At 34.8% G+C, this 25,034-nt stretch overlaps 2 protein-coding genes across 3 annotated transcripts in view; one reads left to right on the top strand and one right to left on the bottom strand.

The window, feature by feature from the left end:
• LOC123525916 (syntaxin-12-like) overlaps window positions 1–4,645 on the top strand; it is a 34,999-nt gene extending 30,354 nt beyond the window's left edge. For both annotated transcript variants that reach the window (XM_053537884.1, XM_053537883.1), the window contains one exon: window positions 2,983–4,645. The gene's annotated coding sequence lies outside the window, so the exon portion shown is untranslated. The remainder of the gene's footprint in view (window positions 1–2,982) is intronic.
• A 13,360-nt stretch (window positions 4,646–18,005) lies between these two features.
• Window positions 18,006–25,034, bottom strand: LOC128555493 (trichohyalin-like). Its single transcript, XM_053537882.1, has 3 exons — window positions 24,460–25,034; window positions 20,902–21,203; window positions 18,006–20,497 (listed from the first exon to the last, which is right to left on the bottom strand). The coding sequence occupies exons 1-3, from the start codon at window positions 24,812–24,814 to the stop codon at window positions 20,171–20,173; spliced, it is 984 nt and encodes a 327-aa protein (XP_053393857.1). The 5' UTR covers window positions 24,815–25,034; the 3' UTR covers window positions 18,006–20,170.

The following is a 25,034-nucleotide window of genomic DNA, read 5'->3' as shown; positions in this document are numbered from 1 at the left end:
GATGAAATCTCAAAACTTTTATCTTATTTTAAAATGTTGTATAATGTAAATGTGAAGTATTCATACAAAAATGTTTTGCATTTTTTTTTTTTTTTTTTTTTTTTTTTTTTTGTCATTTAACTGTAGAAGTTTGCATTATTTGTGTATTGCTTTAATGTTAAGGTAAGGTTGTGATTTTCTTAATTCGTGCCTCGCCTTAAGGTGATCACTCTGTAGTCCGGACACCATGTCCTGGCCTCAACTTAGAAACTACTGGACAGAGGACATTGAGAAGATACACGGTGAAGAAGAACTGGAACTCTACAATGCATACCTTATGAACTATTTCTCTTTATTGTATTTAGTTGTCTAGGCCATAACTCTATAAATGTTGAAGGGAATATATTCAAACTTCATAAAAAGGTAGAAGGCATTAAGTGTAAGTGTGTTGTACAAGAACCATAACTCTAACTTGCCTTTTTTTAGCTCACCTGTCACAAAGTAACAAGGTGAGCTTTTGTGATCGCGCAGCGTCCGTCGTCCGTCCGTGCGTGCGTAAACTTTTGCTTGTGACCACTCTAGAGGACACATTTTTCATGGGAACTTTATGAAAATTGGTCAGAATGTTTACCTTGATGATATCTAGGTCAAGTTTGAAACTGGGTCACGTGCCATCAAAAACTAGGTCAGTAGGTCTAAAAATAGAAAAACCTTGTGACCTCTCTAGAGGCCATATATTTCATGAGATCTTCATGCAAATTGGTCAGAATGTTCACCTTGATGATATCTAGGTCAAGTTTGAAAGTGGGTCACGTGCCATCAAAAACTAGGTCAGTAGGTCAAATAATGTAAAAACCTTGTGACCTCTCTAGAGGCCATATTTTTCATGGGATCTGTATGAAAGTTGGTCTGAATGTTCATCTTGATGATATCTAGGTCAAGTTTGAAAGTGGGTCACGTGCCTTCAAAAACTAGGTCTGTAGGTCAAAGGTCTGTAGGTCAAATAATAGAAAAACCTTGTGACCTCTCTAAAGGCCATATTTTTCATGGGATCTGTATGAAAGTTGGTCTGAATGTTCATCTTGATGATATCTAGGTCAAGTTTCGAAACATGGTCATGTGCGGTCAAAAACTATTTCAGTAGGTCTAAAAATAGATAAACTTTGTGACCTCTCTAGAGGCCATACTTGTGAATGGATCTCCATAAAAATTGGTCAGAATGTTCATCTTGATGATATCTAGGTCAAGTTGGAAAGTGGGTCACATGCCATCAAAAAGTAGGTCAGTAGGTCAAATAATGAAAAAACATTGTGACCTCTCTAAAGGCCATATTTTTCATGGGATCTGTATAAAAGTTGGTCTGAATGTTTATCTTGATGATACATAGGTCAAGTTTGAAACTGGGTGAATTGTGATCAAAAACTAGGTCAGTAGGTCTTAAAATAGAAAAACCTTGTGACCTCTCTAGAGGCCATACCCTTGAATGGATCTCCATGAAAATTGGTCAGAATGTTCACCTTGATGATATCTAGGTCAGTTTTGAAACTGGGTCACGTGCCATCAAAAACTAGGTCAATAGGTCAAATAATAAAAAAACCTTGTGACCTCTCTAGAGTCCATACTTTTCATGGGATCTGTATGAAAGTTGGTCTGAATGTTCATCTTGATGATATCTAGGTCAAGTTTGAAACTGGGTCAACTGCATCAAAAACTAGGTCAGTTGGTCTAAAATTAGAAAAATCTTTTGACCTCTCTAGAGGCCATATTTTTCAATGTATCTTCATGAAAATTGGTCTGAATGTTCACCTTGATGATATCTAGGTCAGTTTGGAAACTGGGTCACGTGTGGTCAAAAACTAGGCCAGTAGGTATAAAATTAGAAAAACCTTTTGACCTCTCTAGAGGCCATATTTTTCATGAGATCTTCATGAAAATTAGTGAGAATGTTCACCTTGATGATATCTAGGTAAAGTTCAAAATAGGGTCACGTACCTTCGAAAACTAGGTCAATAGGTCAAATAATAGAAAAGCCTTGTGACCTCTCTAGATGCCATATTTTTCAATGGATCTTCATGAAAATTGGTCGGAATTTTTACCATGATAATATCTAGGTCAAGTTCAAAACTGGGTCACATGAGCTCAAAAACTAGGTCACTATGTCAAATAATAGAAAAAACGACGTCATACTCAAAACTGGGTCATGTGGGAACAGGTGAGCGATTCAGGACCATCATGGTCCTCTTGTTTAGCTCACCTGTCACGTAGTGACAAGGTGTCTTTTGTGGTCATCCGTCCGTCCGTCCACAATTTCTTGTGAACACGATAGAGACCACATTTTGCAATCAATGTTAATAAAACTTGCATACCTCTGTCATTCATGAAGGGATTTTATTATTACTTGGTACAAATGTTACCCATAGTGAGAGGATATCATGCACAAAACCCAGGCTCCTAGCTCAAAGGTCAAGATCACACTTTTTGGTCAATGGTCAACAAGAGTTTTTTTTCTGTCCGGTATGTAAGTCAACCATTCATCAAGGGATTTTGTTATTACTTTGCACAAATAGTCCCTAAAATGAGAAACTTTGTCATGCACAACCTTCAGGCCACAAGCTTGAGTTCAAAGGTTAACATTATATTAGTAGTCTGTTTGTGTCCAGTTGATAGCTATGCAATCAATTCAGGAATTATAATATTACTTAGCGCAAATGTTCCCCATAATTAGACAAGATATGATGGACAACACACAGACCGCTGACTCAAAGGTCAAAGTCACACTTGAAGGTCAGTCAGTAAGGTTTTTACCCTGTCCTAGATCTACCTTTAATATTACTTACATTCATATTATGGTTGTTCAGTGGGGATAAGGGAAGTTATTGCACTTTATTAATTTATGAACATTATGTTTGTGGTTTCACTGTTTCCTATTTACATTGGTAGCGTAAGAAAATAATTTCAACATGTGGTTGTTGACATGTAAATATGATATTCGATGTATTTCAGTCTCGGACACGTAAGAAGCGATGTATTCTTGTGATATTCCTGTCAGTGATCATCATCATCATTGCACTCATCATCTGGCTAGCATCTAAATAGAACATGTTTGGCCGAGTTTCACTGACAACTTCCTCGGCAACAATCTCCACTATAGAACAGTTGTGAATACTAGACAAACATGACACACTATAACGTACAGATAAAAATACTAGACAGCAGAATATAAAAACAGTTATGTAATAGCCTAATGTGAAATACTGATGTTATAACATGTGAAGAAACAATATAGTGTCATATAGTATAATGTAAAGTTTATATTTATATATAACATTATGCATAGTGATAATGTAATAACATCATGTTACATTATATAATGATAATGGTATAAATCAGTTATTAGTTACATATAGTCTAATAAAAATGTCTTGTATTATGAAAAGGGGAACAAACAATCAGCAAAGGATGATTTTAAGGTTTGTTTACTGAAAAATAACCGACGTTTGGACTCTCATGAGTCTTCTCCAAGTCTCTTGTGTTATAACATCATGTAAAGGGATGATTTGATAACATGATGTAACTACTTTATAATATGGTATAGATCAGCAGTAAGTTTCAGAACATTTCATAAGTGCATGTTTGAAGCTAACAAAAATTGTTATCTAATGATTAATACTAAATGAATTTTCAAGGTAAAAATATGTTTGCATGAAGGTAACATTTTCAAATTAATCCCATGACTTGCTAAGCCTAAGTATTTGCATAGATCTGTCTAGATACTTGATATTTGCATAAAATTCGGCATATTAGTATACCTTTGCCTACAATATTAGGTAGGAATGTATATAAAAAATGAAATCTGCATATTCTGATCTGCATTAATTTTTACGTATCAGTATCTGAAAGACTACATTTGAAACACCTCAAATATCAGAGATATGGAAGACTGATATTTTATCCACGTTTATTATAATGGCATGTCATAACATTCTTGGGGTATATTCCACTAACTTGATAACCAGTTTTGTGCCTGACATAAGCTATTCCTGCTGTCACCTTTGAAAGATTCAGCTTTTTACTTGTAAGCCCAGTGCTGGAACTATTTATAGGTCTTGTTCAACAGTTAAAGTTTAGTTTTTAAGAAAATTATGCATTTCTGTTTTACTCCCAGTCATTTTTTTGCATCCACCTGAGACCTATCTACGGCACATCTGCAGCCACCAGGGTATTTGCATTGCAGTATAAGTGAAAAAGGTTGTGAAATTAGTTTTTGCGTTCCATATATTTTTATTGTTTCGCACTCTTGGTACAAAACTGACTGTTTTTGCAGAGATACATTTAATTGTATATGTACTTCTGTAGTTTACACATGGAGAAAAGTTAAATATGAAAAGATAAAATACTACACACCATATTTGTGGTGTTGTCTTTCTAAAATATGCAAGTTTAAAGTGTTGAAAAGTGGAAAAGTTAAGGTACTTTTATTGAATTTGAAACTGAAAACATTGTACCGATATTCTGAGAATACAAGATGTGACGTTTAAATTTTCCTGTATTGTCTCAATTGTTATGAAACTATTTTATAACTGGCATGACTGGAGGGCCTTGTTGTAGATGTTGTTACTATTTATAGAATTGCACAAAAAATAATGGAATGAAAATTAATAAATACTGGTAGGGTTTTAGTTTTTAGATATAGATAGATCAAATTTACAACATATATATGCTATGGTATACTGGTGTGCTAGTAGATCTTTGACAATATGTATATTATACAAATACATGTTGGGATTTTTATTCAGATTTTGGTGCAAAATTAACTAAATTTATATTCTGTATTGCTCTGTTTTAACCTCAGTTGTATTGGCTTCTATATGCCAGAATGCCAGCAGAATGTATTGCGTAAAACTTCAATTTCCTTTCCAGTTGTGTTTGCTTGTAGAGTGCAAATCACTAAACATCTAACTAGATTAAAAGTGTAGCGACATTAGTGATTAATTAAAATCTGGTGGTTTATTTAGAAATCTAGTATTTTATTTAGTTGAAGGGCCTTTCAGCTTGAAAAAAAAAATGGATCATATGGATCTTCATTTATCTAGATGTGAAATTCAAAAGAAAATAATATAATCTAATTAATTTCAAAAAATTGAAAACTTCTGACACTATATAACCATGATAAAAAAAATTCATGTGTGTCAGTTACCACATGTGTACGCTACCATGTATGTACGTTACCATTAGTGTTCATTGCCATAGAAATACGTTATCATGTGTGTGCATAAGAATATGTGTAACATATTGTTTTTATGTATTACCATTTGTATGCGTTGCCGTGCATTCTATTGTAGATATTGTAAATGTTGTCCTTTGTAAAGAGCATAGTTATCTCCCTTTATGCTGGCATCAAAATAACTTGTGTGCCAGGTTTACTTTAACTGGTATTTCAAATGCATTAGTTTTGAAAGGTAAAATGAAAGTGTGAAGTTTTACATGTGCATTCATCTTGGAACCAATATGTATTTATCACCTAGATTCTTTGTCTTTGAATAAGGTTAATTGTCCTTTTGAATTCCTTGTTGCATTTTAGTTGTTAATTGTCATTAGATTTCAGAAACAGAAAACTGATGGTAATATTTTACAAGTGATTACTTGCTAACATGTATAAGGGGTCTCAATGGCAGAGTGGTTACGGTTGCTGACTTCAAGTCACTTGACTTCAATGATGTGGGTTCAAAAGCTTGCTTGGGGTTTAGAATTCCTCATGTGAGGCAACTGGCTTGTGAAAGGTGCTTAGCTTGCGAATATATTGAGGCACTAAGCACCTCCCATCAACGCTAAGGAACATCTTAATATGCTATCTTGCATATTGAGAGTTGTTGTGGTTCGCTCCCACATTTTATTCGCAAGTTACTTTCTTATGGTAACCAAATCTAACTTAACAAGCATATCGAAACTGAAGTATTTGAGATGAATCAAACAATAGTCCTTTCTCACCAAGTCGTAAGTAAACCTGAGTAAAAATTCATAAATCATCAACTGAAAGTGCCCATCATGCATACAGTCTTATTTGATACAAAAATACTAACACAGCAGCAAAATCTAGATAGTACATGGTATTAAAAATGATGTGTGCATATATGTTTAATTTTTTACTAGTAATGCGATTTTTCGAAGGATTTTGTATTGTACCCTTATCAAATTTGTGAGTAACCCTAGAGAAAATAGGGTTATTGTGGATATCAATCAGTATACAGTAGAAGTCTAGGAAGTGCTGTTAATAGTCATCATGAATAGTAGCTGGAATTGTGAGGAATAAAGTAATTCAGTCAAAAATATGTCTATTTGGTGTGGGTGGAAGAAATTTCAGGTAAATAGATCCATATTTTCTCATTTTTACACATTTTCATGTAGAGTTGGCACTTTAATTAGGCCTTTTCTGTTAGTATGCATTATGCAAGAAATACGTCAAGGTTTCTTGTGTGAAAGTAGTAGTTTAAATATATGGATCTCCTTAAGGTTAATAGACCACAATGCCTGGCATTTCACTAGAAACTATCCAACATCCTTTGCTTTCTATATTTTCTTCAATTTTAGGAAAAGTGTGATTGCCTTTATGGATAAGTAAATGGGATCTGAAGTGTTTGTAGTTTATTTGAATCTAAAACTTGTGTGAAAAATGTTACTGATTAACAATGACCCCCAAACGTAGATAGCATTGAAAGTGTGCAGAATGATAATGATCATTTGTATCATAAAGTCGTACATATTTATTTAGACATAATTCACCCTATAATATATTGTTATTTGTTATGTATTTAGTGTATATTTTAATTGTACCCAAAAATATGTGCAATGCTTTGTTTAGTTTTGTTAAGTGAGCATTTTAGATTATATTTGTATGTAAAGTGTCATAAAGAATGATATAAGCCTAAAATGTAGAAGCTTTTTAGGTAACACACAGATTATCTCCCCTGGTTATATTCCAAAATATGAAATCTACTCGATACTAGACGGAGATTTCTCGCAATGCTTTTAAATCATGTTTACTGATCAAAAAATTGTCTTGCTTTCTTGTTACATGTGTTTTTTTAAAACTTGAATGTTAAACCTAAGCTTACTTTTCTAAACTTGACTGTATATTACCTACCAGTAATTCAACACCAAAATGACTGAAAGTTCCATCATGGTAGATAAGTATTACTAAGTTAAGGAGTCTTTAAGAGGCATGATATTGTGAAGGGATCATCAAACAAAATTAGGTCTGCTTTGAGTTTGGCATTTTAACCTGTGATTAAATTACACATGCAAATAAAAATGACATTTTACGTTTCTCAAGTGTGGAGTTTTTGTACAAATTTGAATGTGCGTTTAACTTTTTTGAGTTGCATGTAGTACAGGATCAGCAAATCACAGATTTTGAAAAATCTTGTTGGAATGAGAAGTATTATCTTAGATTAGTACATTCTTGTTCTCATACCTAGACCAGGCTTTGCTCTGTTGTAAAATTTACATAATGCTTTATGAAGTTTATTGCCGTTTGAATTCTTTTGTTACAACTTTTTGCTCGATTTATAATTTGTAATTTGTATTGCTTATTTATTGAAATCGGGCAAACTTTCTACTTCTTTAACCACATTCCATTTTTGTTAAACAGTTCAGTTAGGTTATCATAGAGCAAGGTGTCCCTGTTAAAACAATTTCAGGAGAGGAGCCGCTGCTTTGTTTTATTTCATATTTGCAAGAAAAAACATGACAATTTTTTCCAATGTTATAGGATGAGAAGATTGTTTTTAACCTTAGAAAACTAATAGTGCAAAATAAAACAGTCAAAGTTACCAGCAACACAAGATTGAAAGTAAATTGTATGCCTTACTTTGCACTTAATGGGATACACCTAATCAATCCCACAAAAGAGCATTTGGAACCATTATAACTTCCACTATTGTGGTTGATTATGTCTTAATTAGGAATGCCAGAATTGTAATTGATAATGTCTGTTGTCAAGAATTACATTTGAATTTTGTGGTTGGTATGTCTTGGTTAGGAAAGCCATCAGATTAGTAGTTAGTTATGTTTTCATGCAGGAAGGGTTTGTTTTGAATATTGCAGGAAACGTTGCTAATAAGCTAATCTTTAACATAAAAACTATTCTTTTAGTGTAGTAGGGATAAACAGCCTTAAGAATTGTCAGTTGTAGTAAAGTTTAATTTATTTTTGCAGGTACAGCACATCAGCCTATGAGGAATGCATTGTCAATGAACATAAAAAAATTCCATTTCTTAAAGAATTGAAAGTATTAATGAAGAACTATTTGATTTGCTCAAAGTAGTGGTTCCATATCTTTTTGTTTTATGCACACAAAGTTTACTTGTAAGGTGATCACATGTTCTATAGAATGAAACCAGTTTGGTTTAAACATATTTTATTAGCGAAATGGTTCACAAAATACATATACAATCAACAAAATTCGCAAAAACGCTTAGGATAGGATCGAAAGCCTAAGGCTTATATAGATCTTTTCCTGAAACCAGTTTACATGTACTATTCTGTGTGTTTTTAAGGATGTAATAATCTGCTACTGAAGGCAATATGTTCAGATACATAAGTTGTAGCTAATATAAGAGACACTTTGGACAAAGACCTTTTAGACTAGGTTTATGTCTTGACACATTGATATAGATGGAAATTGAATAAAAGAAAATAACCAAAAATGGTTTGTTGTCAGTTTTGAGCTCACCTGAGCACAAAGTGCTCAAGGTGAGGTATTGTGGCCGGTCATTGTCCGGCGTGCATCGTCCGTCAACATTTGCCTTGTGAACATTCTAGAGGCCACAGTTGTGACCCAGTCTTTCTGAAAATATTTACCTGGATGATCTCTAGGTCAAGTTCGAAACTGGGTCATGTGGGTTCAAAAACTAGGGCAGTAGGCCGGATCATAGGAAAAGTTTGTGAACACTCTAAAGGCCACAGTTGTAACTCAATCATGATGAAACTTGGTCAGAATATTTGTCTTGATAATCTCTCGATCAAGTTTGAACTGGGTCATGTGGGGTCAAAAACTAGGTCATCCGGTCAGATGGCATGAAAAGCTTGTTAACACTCTAGAGGCCACAATTATGACTCAATCTTCATGAAATTTGGTCAGAATGTTTCTCTTGATCTCTAGGTCAAGTTTGAATGTGGGTCATATGGGGTCAAAAACTAGGTCATCCGGTCAAATAGAATGAAAAGCTTGTGAGCACTCTAGAGGCCACAATTGTGACTCAATCTTCATGAAACTTGGTCAGAATGTTTGTCTAGATGATCTATAGGTCAAGTTCGAATCTGGGTCATGTGGGGTTAAAAACTAGGTCACCCGGTTAAATCAAAGGAAAAGCTTGTGAGTACTCTCAAGGCCATAGTTATGACTTAATATTTATGAAACTTGGTCAGAATGTTTGTCTTGATGATATCTAGGTCATCTTTGAAATAGGGTCATGTGGAATCAAAAACTAGGTCACTAGGCCAGATCAAAGGAAAAGCTTGTGAACAAGCTTAGCGTCAACAGTTTAAGTTTGAAACTCATGAGAATTGGTCAGAATGTTTTTCTTGATGACCTCTAGGTCAAGTTTGAATATGGGTCATGTGGGGTCAAGAACTAGGTCATCCGGTCAAGTGTAAGGAAAAGCTTGATAACTCTCTAGCGACCACGTTTATGACCATATCTTCATGAAACAGTTTAAACTTGGTCAAAATGTTTATCTTGATGTTCTTTAGCCTTATATTGAATCTGGGTCTTCTGGGGTCAAAAACTAAGTCACCTGTTGAAATAAAAGAAAAACCTTGTGTATTCAAAAGGGGCTGCATTTTTCATTTGAAGTGCATGAATCTTTTTTAGAATTTTTGTCTGCATGAAATATTGGATAAATTTTTCTCTGGGTCACGTGGGTCAAAAACTCGGTCACCAGGTCAAATCAAAGAATAAGCTTGTTTACACTCTAGGGGCCACATTCTTAGCTCACCTGAGCACAAAGTGCTCAAAGGTGAGCTTTTGTGATCGCCCTGTGTCCGTCCGTCGTCCGTCCTTGTCAACAATTTGACTGTTAACACTCTAGAGGTCACAGTCTTGACCCAATCTTAATGAAACTTGGTCAGAATGTTACCCTTATTAAAATCTTGGACGAGTTTGATATTGGGTCATCTGGGGTCAAAAACTAGGTCACCAGGTCAAATAAAAGGAAAAGCTTGTTAACACTCTAGAGGTCCTAATTTTGGCCCAATCTTAATGAAACTTGGTCAGAATGTTACTCTCAATTAAATCTTGGACAAGTTCGATACTGGGTCATCTGGGGTCAAAAACTAGGTCACCAGGTCAAATCAAAGGAAAAGCTTGTTAACACTAGAGGTCACAATTTTGACCCAATCTTATTGAAACTTGGTCAGAATGTTACTCTCAGTTAAATCTTGGACGAGTTTGATATTGGGTCATCTGGGGTCAAAAACTAGGTCACCAGGTCAAATGAAAGGAAAAGCTTGTTAACACTCTAGAGGTCACAATTTTGGCCCAATCTTAATGAAACTTGGTCAGAATGTTACTCACAATTAAGTTTTGGACGAGTTCGATTTTGGGTCATCTAGGGTAAAAAACTAGGTCACCAGGTCAAATCAAAGGAAAAGCTTGTTAACACTTTAGAGGGCAAAATTTTGGCCCAATCTTACTGAAATTTGGTCAGAATGTTACCCTCAATAAAATCTTAGACGAATTTGATATTGGGTCATCTGGGGTCAAAAACTAGGTCACCAGGTCAAATCAAAGGAAAAGCCTCTTAACACTGTAGAGGCCACATTTATGACTGTATCTCCATGAGTCTTGGTCAGAATGTTTATCTTGATGGTCTCAAGGTCCAGTTTGAATCTGTGTCATGTAGGATCAAAAACTAAGAAAGTTAATCTTGATGATCTATAGGTCAAGTTTTAATCTGGGTCAGGTGAGGTCAAAAACTAGGTTACTAGGTCAAATCAAAGGAAAAGCTTGTTAACACTCTAGAGGCCACATTTATAACTTTATCTTCATGAAACTTAGTCAGAATCTTAATCTTGATGATCTTTAGGTCAAGTTCGAATCTGGGTCATGAGGGGTCAAAAACTAGTTCACCGGGTCAAATCAGAGGAAAAGCTAGTTAACACTTTAGAGACGACATTTATGACCATATCTTAATAAAACTTGGTCATCTTTAGGTCAATAGGTCAGGTGAGCGATACAGGGCCTTCATGGCCCTCTTGTTATTCTATCTTCATAAAACTTAATCAGAAACTCGGAATGTTTTTTATCATAAAAGTCTTGGATGAGTTCGAATCTGGGTCATGTGGGGTCAGAAAATAGGTCAAATCAAAAGAAAAGCTTGTTTACACTCTGGAGGCCACTTTTTTGTTCCAATCTTCCCGAATCTTTGTCAGAATGTTTGTTTTAATAGAATCTTGGACAAACACGAATCTGGGTCATGTGGGCACAAAAGCTAGGTCACTAGGTCAAATCAAAGAAAATGCTTGTTTACACTCAACAGGCCACTTTTTGTCTAATCTTAATGAAAACTGGTCAGAATATTTGTCTCTATGAAATCACTTAACACTGTTATGGTGTGTTTCTCAGGTGAGCGACCTAGGGCCATCTTGGCCCTCTTGTTTGGTTTTTAGCTCACCTGTCACATAGTGACAAGGTGAGCTTTTGTGATCGCGCAGCGTCCGTCGTGCGTCCGTGCGTGCGTCCGTAAACTTTTGATTGTGACCACTCTAGAGGTCACATTTTTTGTGGGATCTTTATGAAAGTTGGTCAGAATGTTCATCTTGATGATATCTAGGTCAAGTTCGAAACTGGGTCACGTGCCTTCAAAAACTAGGTCAGTAGGTCTAAAAATAGAAAAACCTTGTGACCTCTCTAGAGGCCATATATTTCACAAGATCTTCATGAAAATTGGTCAGAATGTTCACCTTGATGATATCTAGGTCAAGTTCGAAACTGGGTCACTTGCCGTCAAAAACTAGGTCAGTAGGTCTAAAAATAGAAAAACCTTGTGACCTCTCTAGAGGCCATATATTTCATAAGATCTTCATGAAAATTAGTCAGAACGTTCACCTTGATGATATCTAGGTCAAGTTCGAAACTGGGTCACGTGCCATCAAAAACTAGGTCAGTAGGTCAAATAATAGAAAAACATTGTGACCTCTCTAAAGGCCATATTTTTCACGGGATCTGTATGAAAGTTGGTCTGAATGTTCATCTTGATGATATCTAGGTCAAGTTCGAAACTGGGTCACGTGCGGTCAAAAACTAGGTCAGTAGGTCTAAAAATAGAAAAACCTTCTGACCTCTCTAGAGGCTATATATTTCATGAGATCTTCATGAAAATTGGTCAGAACGTTCACCTTGATGATATCTAGGTCAAGTTCGAAACTGGGTCACGTGCCTTCAAAAACTAGGTCAGTAGGTCTAAAAATAGAAAAATCTTATGATCCCTCTAGAGGCCATATATTTCAAAAGATCTTCATGAAAATTGGTAAGAACGTTCACAGTGATGATATCTAGGTCAAGTTCGAAACTGGGTCATGTGCCTTCGAAAACTAGGTCAGTAGGTCAAATAATAGAAAAACCTTGTGACCCCTCTAAAGGCCGTATTTTTCATGGGATCTATATGAAAATTGGTCTGAATGTTCATCTTGATGATATCTAGGTCAAATTCGAAACTGGGTCACATGCGGTCAAAAACTAGGTCAGTAGGTCAAAAAATAGAAAAACCTTGTGACTTCTCTAGAGGCCATATATTTCATGAGATCTTCATGAAAATTGGTCAGAACGTTCACCTTGATGATACATAGGTCAAGTTTGAAAGTGGGTCACGTGCCCTCAAAAACTAGGTCAGTAGGTCAAATAATAGAAAAACCTTGTGACCTCTCTAAAGGCCATATTTTTCATGGGATCTGTATGAAAGTTGGTGTGAATGTTCATCTTGATGATATCTAGGTCAAGTTCGAAACAGGGTCATGTGCGGTCAAAAACTAGGTCAGTAGGTCTAAAAATAGAAAAACCTTGTGACCTCTCTAGAGGCCATACTTGTGAATGGATCTCCATAAAAATTGGTCTGAATGTTCATCTTGATGATATCTAGGTCAAGTTCGAAAGTGGGTCACATGCCGCCAAAAATTAGGTCAGTAGGTCAAATAATGAAAAAAACGTTGTGACCTCTCTAGAGGCCATATTTTTCATGGGATCTGTATGAAAGTTGGTCTGAATGTTTATCTTGATGAAATAGAGGTCAAGTTTGAAACTGGGTCAACTGCAATCAAAAACTAGGTCAGTAGGTCTTGAAATAGAAAAACCTTGTGACCTCTCTAGAAGCCATACCCTTGAATGGATCTTCATGAAAATTGGTCAGAATGTTCACCTTGATGATATCTAGGTCAAGTTTGAAACTGGGTCACGTGCCTTAAAAAACTAGGTCAGTAGGTCAAATAATAAAAAAAAACCTTGTGACCTCTCTAGAGGCCATACTTTTCATGGGATCTGTATGAAAGTTGGTCTGAATGTTCATCTTGATGATATCTAGGTCAAGTTTGAAACTGGGTCAACTGCGATCAAAAATTAGGTCAGTAGGCCTAAAATTATTAAAATCTTTTGACCTCTCTAGAGGCCATATTTTTCAATGGATCTTCATGAAAATTGATCTGAATGTTCACCTTGATGATATCTAGGTCAGGTTCGAAACTGGGTCACGTGCGGTCAAAATCTAGGCCAGTAGTTATAAAAATAGAAAAACCTTGTGACCTCTCTAGAGGCCATATTTTTCATGAAATCTTCATGAAAATTAGTGAGAATGTTCACCTTGATGATATCTAGGTAAAGTTCAAAACAGGGTCACGTACCTTCGAAAACTAGGTCAATAGGTCAAATAATAGAAAAACCTTGTGACCTCTCTAGAGACCATATTTTTCAATGGATCTTCATGAGAATTGGTCAGAATTTTTATCTTGATAATATCTAGGTCAAATTCAAAACTGGGTCACATGAGCTCAAAAATCAGGTCACTATGTCAAATAATAGAAAAAACGACGTCATACTCAAAACTGGGTCATGTGGGAAGAGGTGAGCGATTCAGGACCATCATGGTCCTCTTGTTTCATTTCTGTTCTGCTGTCCATATAACTTGACTGGCAGAGCTGTTTGCAATAGTTTGAGAAGTGGAATCTTTGTTACTGTTTTCAAATTTTATATAGACTTTTAAACTGTTTTTCAAAGTGTTTAAAGTCCAGAGGTCTTGACTTTAATCAGCAAAAAAGTATGTATTGTGCAAATGATTCTATGCTTCCAAGGGATCTTTTCACAGATTTTATTGACTACTTTCTATAGGTCACTTTGTTCTTCACCTGTGTTTCTTGCGTAGAAGATGACTTTTGATTGCTGCAACAGACATTCTGCACAGCAAAGACTAGCTGTCTAGATAAAACACCATGTGGAATTAAATCAAGGGCAACAAAATAAAAACATTTCTCTTCATGCATGATGTGAATGCACAGTCATGTTTAAGTGCCGCGCAGATTTGTCTAAAGATATGTCATTCAATATACAAAAATAGTTCACCAGAGCGGACTTAAATTACATCATTGAATCAACAGAGCATCTAAAACTAGGTTAACTAGGAATTTTTAGCTCGTCGAGCAAAGTACTGAGAAAAGTTGTCGTATTCACCTGCCGTCCCTCCGTCCTCAACAATTTTAATGGTTAAAACTCGAGAGGTCACAAGTTTGGCCAAATCTTTATGAAATGCGATGAAAACGTTTGCTTCAGTAAAGTATCACACAAAAATCGACACAGGGACTTGTGCTTGTGAAGGTGGATAGTGCTGCATTTTTGCATACCACAGGTCTACCAAGGATCCAGGTTGACTGTTCGCCTCGTGACTTAGGCGAAACTCTGGCGGACGAGAATGCGATGCTTTAGTATGTCTTTTGTTTACTAGCACAAATAACATTTTACTGAGTGCTCACTTCCTTTTCATAACAATTTGTGTCAGTGAAACAATGTCAGCTTCAGAAAAAAACATTGGCGTCTTTGATCAGTATTGTGCACATTTCTGTTACAAATTTGGCTTAATGAAAACATACTTCCTGAAAAATTTTGGCATATCGAGTTCAGCCCATATTATTCAGTTGCAATTTCAGTTTTCTTAATATAGTTTGATATATGTTATTTCTAGCTCACTCATCGCATGTGCTCTGGAGACGTGCTTTAAAGATGTATTTTAGAATGACCTTGTTTTTTAGTCTTCATTATTTATAATACAATGCTTACCCAATCTCCCTCAGTCCACTTCGAACGAACACGCACACCTCCAAATTTGAAGAAAAGTATGTACTACCGTCCGTTCGTCCGTCACCAAATCATGTTCCGTATCTTTGTTGCTTTCAAGGACTATCGAAATATTAAATGCATTTGTCGCGCTCAGTAAATACTAGGGGTAGAATAAAATTGAATAACATAGTATAAACCCTGCAGCACTCTTTGTACCACTTCTTCCACAAAGTGAGGCTACGAGCTTCAAGCATAAATTTCATTCTTGTCAACAGAAGCCCAAGGTTGGGCGATTAAATGCTTGTTGTCATTATCAAAAGAACTCTTTTGTCCAAGAAAACTTTGCCAAAGTTTTTGAGCAATTTTTCATAGTTAACAATGGTCAAAGAAAACTGTGAGCAAAACTTTAATAAACTATGATGAAATCTAGTTTGCTTCGGAATTTGATGGAAATCAACCATCCAGAGTTGAGTAAAGGAGGTTAGTTAATAAAATCTGTGAAACGATCATTTTGAAGCTCAGAACGCAACCAAGAAACATAATAGCAGACTCGGTTTGATTGAATATGTTCACTAGAGAAAATGGAAAGTGCAACACCCATCACGTCCTCTTTCCTAAGACCGTCAATATTTTATTTGGAGTATTTCTAGACACGATAACGCCTTTGTTTCTGTCTTGATCAAATAATTACTTTAGTTACATCCAAATACCAAACGTTCGATTTAGGTGAATGACTAAAAGTTTATTTAGTTTACTTTACTTTAGAAAGATCAGAAAGTCACATTAAAGCAGACAAAGCGGCTGGATTACATAACTATGGGTCAAGAGTTCTGGCCTCTGCTCCTGCAACTCGAATCACTCACATTCTTTCAGTTATGAATCTTGTGTATTGCTTTACATGATGCACGCGGAAAAAACCCAAGAAACATGAGCGTCTTCTGTTTATTTCACTATCTTTCAACTAGTCGGTAATGTCAGTAGGAATGTCATCAGAATCGCTGTCGGTAATTTAATGTCTTCGTTAGGAATGTCATCGTAATCGTACCCGATAAACATGTCGACGTCAGAAATGCGGACTTGGGGTCGTCAGAAATGCCATCGGAATTGCGATCAATATTGGTGACATCAAGAACTGTGGTCGGTAACGTCATCACCAGGAATGTCATTGAAGTTGTGGTCGATTACTAGTATGTCGTCATCAGGAATGTCATTGAAGTTGTGGTCGATTACTAGTATGTCGTCATCAGGAATGTCATTGGAGTTGTGGTAAGTAATGTCGTAATCACGAATGTCATCGGAGTTGTGTCAATAATGCCGTCATCCGAAATGTCATCGGATTGTGTCAGTAATTCATCAGCAGGAATGTCGGATCTGAGAATGTTGTTTTACTGATGGTCTCAATTTATTCAAGATTACTAGCCCTTCAACCATTTGCTCAATAGCTCTGCTTTCTAGTGGAAGGAAAAACATCTGCATCGGCGTTAGTTTACAGTGTACTACTTCTACATCAAATATTTACAGATGACACCATTTTTTTCCATTTGACTGAAAAAAGCGCCATATTTTCAAAGTCTGCAGTTAATTTGCACGCAGCGCCGTCCCATGAAATCATATACATTGCAACCAACAATTTAAACACAGTTTTACTATTCTTCTTCAATCTCTTTCCATGTTCACTGTTTCTGTGAATAAGTTGCCAAATACAGTGCTTTAGGGTATAGCGGATTTTAGGGTATAGAGGATAGATGGATAATCTTTACAATTGAATAAATTTTCATCTCAATCTTTCACTGGCCTGCAGCAGACATATTATATACTTTTAAATACTTGTTTGATGTGTTATAGTTATTCAATGGCATTCTATGAGAAAATGACAAACTAAATCATGTTTGTAACAAAAATAAAATCATGAATCATGAAAATATATGAAATACAATGTTTAAATAGAACTGAATATATGATTTGAAACAGATGTATACACTATTATTGATTCTGTAGAAATAGTCTGGGAACTTTGTTTCGGTGGGTATGTATAACAACTAATGATTGAAAAAAAATAATAGCTGTGCACAACACTATAATCGCGCGAAAGTATACATTGTGAGATAGAGAAGAAACCAACATATGAAATTTAATCAAAGGCTAAATGTTCTGACAGAATATAAATTCCTTCAATGCACAGAAAATTCTGCTAAAGGCTTTATTTCTACTGAAAAGTTTGACTATCCTGTATACCTAAACACTGTACTTGAGAAAATGACGAATTTATTGTTGCGCGAAGACGGTCGAAACACGAGTCGGCAAAGCCCTCATCAAGGTACCATAAATTCCAAAGCGGCGAAACGTAGTCATAACAGATCGGAAACTCGGCCGTGTGAAGCATCAAACCGAATTTTCATGTCTCGGGTTTAGTTCCCAGTGCACTGCAATTGTATGCTCACGAGATTACAATTTGGCGCATCAGTGGGTAGGGGCAGTATCTTCATCTTATTAGTAATCAGACTTAAGTCCCGAATTAACGCGGTTTGATGACTTGTTGTTTACTAAAAGTTAGTATTATATATGTATTTTAAGGGGAGAAAATGAAAAAAGTTAGTTCGGTCGTCAATGTATTAAAGTAGCGTTACAGCTCCCCGAGTTAAAGTCCCGGTCTTGTTGCATTGTCCACAACCCTGTAAACTCTTCCCTCTATAATAACACAAACACTGACAAAAGTAAATGAATAATTTATTATGACAGTTATTTAGTGTGTGTATGACTGCAGGTAATAGCACATGCACAATAAATCTCTTGTCACATTTATCCAAAACAAGTGTATAATATAATACAATAAAAATCTGAAACAATGAAATAAAATCTAATATTTACATCAAGTAACAATAACTAATAAAATGCCGTAAAATACGTTTGCTCGATATGCCAACGTTAAGAAAATAAGTTTGTTGCGTGTCACGTCAAAACGGACCATGTATTTCAATGACGTTCCAGTGAGAGACGTTGTACGTTTAACATTTTAGCTAATAATTCATTTTAATGGGGTTTTCTAAAAAAAAAAAAAAAGAAAAAAACAATGGATACATATGCGTCTAGTACTTTTTTTACAAAAAATTATGGAGAAAATCTTTGATTGAGTTCTGTGATATCACAAGAGCTTCCTTAGACTTTTAAGAACACGCTGATAATCAATATAATTATTATTCGACTTTGAACAAAGGGCAAGACAACTGTAATACTGCAATACAGAAATGCCACGACACTACTCTTTCAACTAATCTATGCCACGACACTACTCTTTCAACTAATCTATATTGCTTGGAAATATTCATGCAATAACTTTCATATATCTTAGAACAATGAGATATAATTCATTAGATTGGTTTAAGCCGATTAGCAGCCGCCATTGTGCAAAGAAATGATTTATTATTATAACCATACTATTACCTCCTTGTTCAATTAGGCAATGCATAATTAAATCAGTAGATACTGGTACAGGACAGTGATTTTATCCTTTGATGTTTATACCTTTCTAATGGCGAAGTATTGAATTTACTCTAGAACCGCAAATCAATTTAACCATATACATGATTTATAAGCTTGTGCGTGCTTGGGAATTGGTAATACACATGTACATATACTCATGCTATGGCATATGCTATTCTAATTTAATATTGTACATTCTCAACACCGCTGGTACTACCTGTACCCACCCCATCCCACAAAATGTGTACCAGTACATGTATATTAGTTCTGGAGGTGCCTGAAACCTTTTAGTTTAGCCGATACACATTTGTTCTTTTGATTTGTATTACTTAACAGCACTGTGTTATAATCTCTAAATACTTTAAAAAGTAATTTATATATGTCAAATTGTAATACTGAAAAGACTTGGCTTAAAGCCCAGCATTGGGATATTGATACAAACAATAAAGTTTTGACTACGGTCAACAGTAAATCGATATACTTTCATTAAGAATATCGAATTTGTATTGTTATTGATAAGGGGGCAAACTTTTATGTATATATTTACATGTATTTTATACATGCGTTTTGCTTTCGCAACATAATAATTTATGTGTCAAGGCGAATTTAACAACGTAAATGTATTTTGAGTAATGTGTTCTTACGCCAGCCGAATGCCCGTCTTTAGTACAGCCTTGAATGTATACAAATTTCTCAAAAACTGTAATTTGCATTGTTTTTTTTTTCTTTACATGTCAACTATCAAATAGTATATACCCTCTATACAAAAAATAAAATAATAGATACTCTATAACTATAAAAATCTATAAAATAAATATTTTACAAATTAGTACAGAATGTTAAAGTGTTGTAAACAGCCTTTCAGAAATATTTAATACTGTCTAGTTTAGAAGGCTGCCAATAATATTAGGTCAATATTAAAGTCATTCAAATCCTAGCATGCCAAGACTTGTTGAGTGAACTATTGAATATCTAGGTTTGATTTAAACTAAATGAAAAAGAACTTTTTAACATTTAGACACCAATGTTAACATTAAAACTCGAGTGCATATTAAAATGTTGTTCAATATGAGTTTTAAAAAATTATGAATAACATTATGTTGCATGTTTTCGAAAGCCATTAACATCCACATTGAACAGTGCATCCCGCTAAAGGCACTTTGACTGAGAGTTTGATAGTTCACAATTCTTAAGACTTAAATTAATGTGTAGTGGATTTGAATCCGCGACTTATAGTTCAATCCCCACCCCCAGTATGCCCCGTCAATCTGTTTAATAGCACCTTTCAGGTAACCCGCTATTTCTATCACAAGACGACAGTAAGACTATTAAAGCATACCAGTTTTGCTTGTATAAATATAACTATTATAAAACTATTAAGTAATTTGACTAAATTCATTCTGGTACCATCGGAGTTTCTTCTCGTTCTAAAAGTTCAGAAATGTCTTTAACATTTTCGCCAGTTCCTTCCTGCGACTCCGGAAGTCCCATTTCCTGGCGTTCCCTCTTGCGCCTGCGCACTTCTTCGCGCCTGCGCTCTCGCTCCAATTGTTTTTCTTTGATTTGTTGTAGACGACGCTCACGTTTGTCTGTAACACTGTCCATCTTCTGAGTAACTTGTTCTTCTTTCTTTTTCTGATAATCCTGGAATGACTCCAAAGCGGCCGTTTGGTCAGCTTTGTCCATTTCTTTGATCTTTTCTAGACGAGCCTTTTCTTTTCGCTACAATAATAACGAATAATTATTACAATTCATTGTAAGAAAACGACATTCACGCAAGATGGAGTGATGTTTTACTCAGAAAGCGGACTTTGCATAGATTCGTCCGTTGCTCAACCGAAGATAGTTGGACAAAAATATGAGTGAACTATAAATAGAAGGTAATTATGTTTCAAACGAATTATTTGAAGTGCAAACAATTTTTGTTACAATTTTTCTTTTAGCTCTCTGATAGATAAAATCTTAACAATGAGATCATTTTCTACAAGAACCGTATTGTAAATATTTAAACAGTCATTAAATAGTGTGCCAGTAAAAACTTGTATCATTATCGCAAAAACTATTCAACCTATCATGAGTCACACACAAGTAATTATAGAGTATAAATGACTAAATGTTTTTCTTACCTTTCTTCTTTCTTCCGCGCGTTCCAGTTTTTCTTGAATTTCTTCTTCAGTCAAAACCCGCTTTTTCTTTCTCCTTCTTTCTATCTTAGCCAGTTTCAAGGGAGGTAATGCGGGGAGCTTTGATCCATTACTTGCCGGGTTCATTTCCACAATTTCAAACGAGACTCCGGTCTTTTTCTCTGTATTTGTCTTTGAGATTAGGCCCTCTTCCCTGAGTTTCTGTAATATCATAGACTCCTCTAGACGGGCCTTGTCTTTGGCGCTGTTTCTAGTTGGTAGAGCAGTCCCAGTGATGCCGAGATCTGTAAAATATACATGCTGGAAATTAAATTCAAATGACTTGTGCGACAGTAAGACAGTAATGTACGAAGTAGATGAATTCTGACTTTTGTTTACGACTACAAAATCATTAGTTCACCCGCCCGTCCGCTTGTTCGTTTGTTAATTATATCATTGTTTTTATGTTCTTCCTATTTTTGACTTCATTTTGCATGAATTGCTAATGTCGCGAAAACGCCGTTTAGTGTTTCGACGACGCCCCATGCACGTGTAATCTGGGCTGACGTCGCAGTTGTTCTGCCTGGTGAACAAAATGGTCAAGTGTAAAACATTAGCTACAACAATATATGTGTAATATATAAGAAATGAAAATTATTTTTTTCTGAGTTAACGCGAAGTGAACGACAAAATATGATTGGCAAATGAACCATGAATCGCTAGCGCAATTTATATATTTGCAGATCATATCCTATTGTTCATTTCGTATGAACTCAGAAGTTGTAATAATATGTATTTGAAACTGCGCACAGCTCTATATAATGTAAAACAAACTGTGACCTAATGTTGTTCCGCCAAAGACTGGATGTAGCATGTATTGTTTTCTGCATCAACTTCTATGATGAGAATATTTTTCTTTTTCAACTATCTTAAAAGCAGCAACTATTTTAAGCAGAATTCTGACAGGATATCTTTGCCTATTTTCTTTTTGACCGTACTTAGGGACGCACGCTCCAATTACAGGACCTGTTTCAGTAGTGGAAATGCTTATTTTTGCCAGTGCTGATCATCTTATCTATAGTTAATTTTGTTTTTCATAGAGGCATGAATACTTTCTATAGATATATAGTGAGACAAATACAAAAATTACGTGAGTTTTTTTTTTCATACTTAGGTTGTTGGGATAATTATTATTTCTCTAAGTGGTAGCTAAATAGCCAAATGCATACGAACATGAAATGTCAATACACTACTGACAAGGTGGAAAATTCAAATATACATTCCCATTTTCCTAATCTCATATAAAAGATATGTTGAGGTATTAACCGACGAAATTAGCATAAAGCTTTTAAGACGATTAAATGTTATTGCATTAGCTTAATTGTTTAATGTAATACAATTGAAGAGGACTTTAAGCAAGCTTATAAATTGTCTATGTATCTTGAAGATAATCTTAAACGTGTATTACACATCTTTAATCCCTATAGTACAAAGTTGGAGAGATTTATTGATTTAAGATTATCCAGTGCCATTTACACACAAGTTCAATAAAATTTAAGCACTTCTAAAACAAGATATTGGAAGTCTTAAAGACATAGTTAGTGTTACATTACCTTTTTTAAGACTTCTTTAATTTGAGATGTGTTTGTCGAGAAAATTTAAGTAATTCTGATATGTGTATTTTTGTATAAATGTTTAATTATAAACTGAATGTATGATTGTGTGTATGTGTGAATGTATATCAGTTGAAGGCCATACTGGAAATGAGTTGTATAATATCTGTATTTGTACACTTAGTATGTAACCTTCAGAAAATAAAGTTATTATTAAACAAAGTTATTAATATATTGTTATTATTATATTACAGAATGAGCAAAATATAGTATATAGTAGAAAGTAGGGGAAAGCTTTTCTTTTACTGTTTAATCATCAATATTAATGTGTTCCGAGACGACCTTATTTCAAGCAAGGTTAATGGTGTAGCCTTGGTTGTAATATTAAGTTTTACTTGAAAATACTGGAATTATCTCGTCAGATAATACAATCAATCTTTAGCAGAAAGCAAGGCCATTAACAAGAAATAACAGGTGGCAGCTCGTAACTTAATCTTATTTCAACATTTTATGAAACTTATGGTCCAAATTTTAAAGTAATTTTTATGGTATTGAAATCTATTCAAGCTATTGAATATAGTATATCATTGTTAAGTGAAAAATAATCTCACAAATGGATCTCTTCACTTATCGCATATACTATTGAAACCTTCTTGTTTTAAGTATTTTCACACACTTGACCTTACAGATCAAACACTCAGTTTGCAATTCGGCCATGATTGATTTCCAAGTGGACTAAACAAACGTATTTTAATGATATATTGTATACAAATAAGTCAGGTCACATCTGACAACTATTTTAAAACGGTCTCGTTTTGACTGACCATTTTCATTTGCTTATAAGTGTTTACCCAAAGCATTTCGTCCACAAACTTTGTTGATTAAAGGTGGTCATCACATTTAAGCAACAATTTTTGACATGCTTCATTTTTTTTTTTTTTTGGTATACAATGTACATGTATTCTGTTAGAGATTTATTTAATGAATACAATTACCCATTACTTAGTGTTAGATCCCTGTTTATCACTTTTAAAAAAATTATTGTGGAAGTATTCAAAGAATGGATTATATCTTTTGATTTCATTTTCAATTGCATTTGATAGATATAGGAATGCTACAACAAACTTAACCAAAAGATAAATTTTAAAACTGGGATTAACACCCCAATCCATTGGTTGTGCAACCAAGACAAAGGACGGATATAAAAAAATTAAACATGCATTTCTAATGAAATCCGGCTAAATATGGCTTTTATCAATGTAAATCTTTGACACATATAATACAAAGAAAGTATGTTTATAAATTTCATACATATGCTAAAATATCTCTATCATGCTTGCACAACAGAGACAGGAAAATCAAATTTTAAAAAATACCTCCAGTGAAAATCTAACAGGTATTAAGCACAAAGTGGGCATGATTTCTAACAAATCAACCACTTGATCAAAATTTGATTAATCGTCTTGTAAAGAGCATGCCTTTTTGAATTTAAAAAATGTTAAATCATTCCATAAAAGTTTCACACAAAAAGAAAAATAATAAGTGGTTCTGTGCGTTGTATGCAGAAATGTTCACTCTACTTGATACTCCTAATTATATAACTATATCTACTATTTTGATTCTTTTCCAATACTTTATTGACGTAACTATTACTTCTACTTTTTATTTTTTTCTGTGCACCCTTTTATGTGCAATGACCATTTTGACTTTTACAAATAAATGTACAAATACGTACATGTACATATTTCAAAAAGCTTAATTTATTATGAACTGAATTCATATCTTTCTTGTGTATCAACATACACGTATATTGGTTCTGATTTAAGTTGTATCTTTGTTAATTATATACGAATCCCCTCCCCAATCCCCCACCCCGTCCATTCATGAATACTGGCACAATTCAGTACAATACCAGTACCTATACATTAGTGATTTTGAAATCGCTTACCTAAATCTTCTCTTTCTTTAAAGCCACTTTCTACTTCTCTAACTTTATTTGGGTCGGAATGTTCAGTAATGAAGCCGTGATTGTACTCGCCTAGATCTCCGAGTCCCGAATCGTTACTCTTTTTTGACCCTGCGGATCCGCCTCTGTCTCCCATCTCATCATCTAGGGACCCACTGGAACCCATGGATCTCTTACTTTTGGATGATGTGCCTCGTTTGGCATGACGTCTGTTATCGTTGATATCCGGTTCGATACCTGCATCGGTTTCACTTTGACTGTTCTTTAATTTTCCATTTTTCATTTCCGAAGCCCCGACGGGCTGAACCCGTACCTGTTTCGATTGTTTGCAACCCATATTTTCCTTTGAATATTGAATATATTTAATGATATGTACGTATTTTATGCACGGTAATCCAGTTTAGAAATAGATGTAACTCACAAGTCCACTGCTATTGATACCCGTAAAATGTATTAAATGTCTTTTTAAAAAGATGTTTATCAGTTTGATTGTCAGATTCAATGGAATTCATTCATGATCGTCTACCCTTTAAGTTATTTAAGATTAACGAATATTC

This window comes from Mercenaria mercenaria, chromosome 3 (genome assembly GCF_021730395.1).
Source record: "Mercenaria mercenaria strain notata chromosome 3, MADL_Memer_1, whole genome shotgun sequence".
NCBI classification, from domain to species: Eukaryota; Metazoa; Mollusca; class Bivalvia; order Venerida; family Veneridae; genus Mercenaria; species Mercenaria mercenaria.
Note: the sequence above shows the minus strand (reverse complement) of the source record. Positions and strands in the feature narration are given on the sequence as shown.

Coding starts and splice junctions, on each gene's coding strand:
- LOC128555493 (XM_053537882.1), bottom strand. CDS start 24,814: ATGGGTTGCAAACAATCGAAACAGGTACGGGTTCAGCCCGTCGGGGCT. Junction 21,204..24,459: donor TAAAGAAAGAGAAGATTTAG/GTAAGCGATTTC, acceptor TATATTTTACAG/ATCTCGGCATCACTGGGACT. Junction 20,498..20,901: donor GCGCGGAAGAAAGAAGAAAG/GTAAGAAAAACA, acceptor TTATTATTGTAG/CGAAAAGAAAAGGCTCGTCT.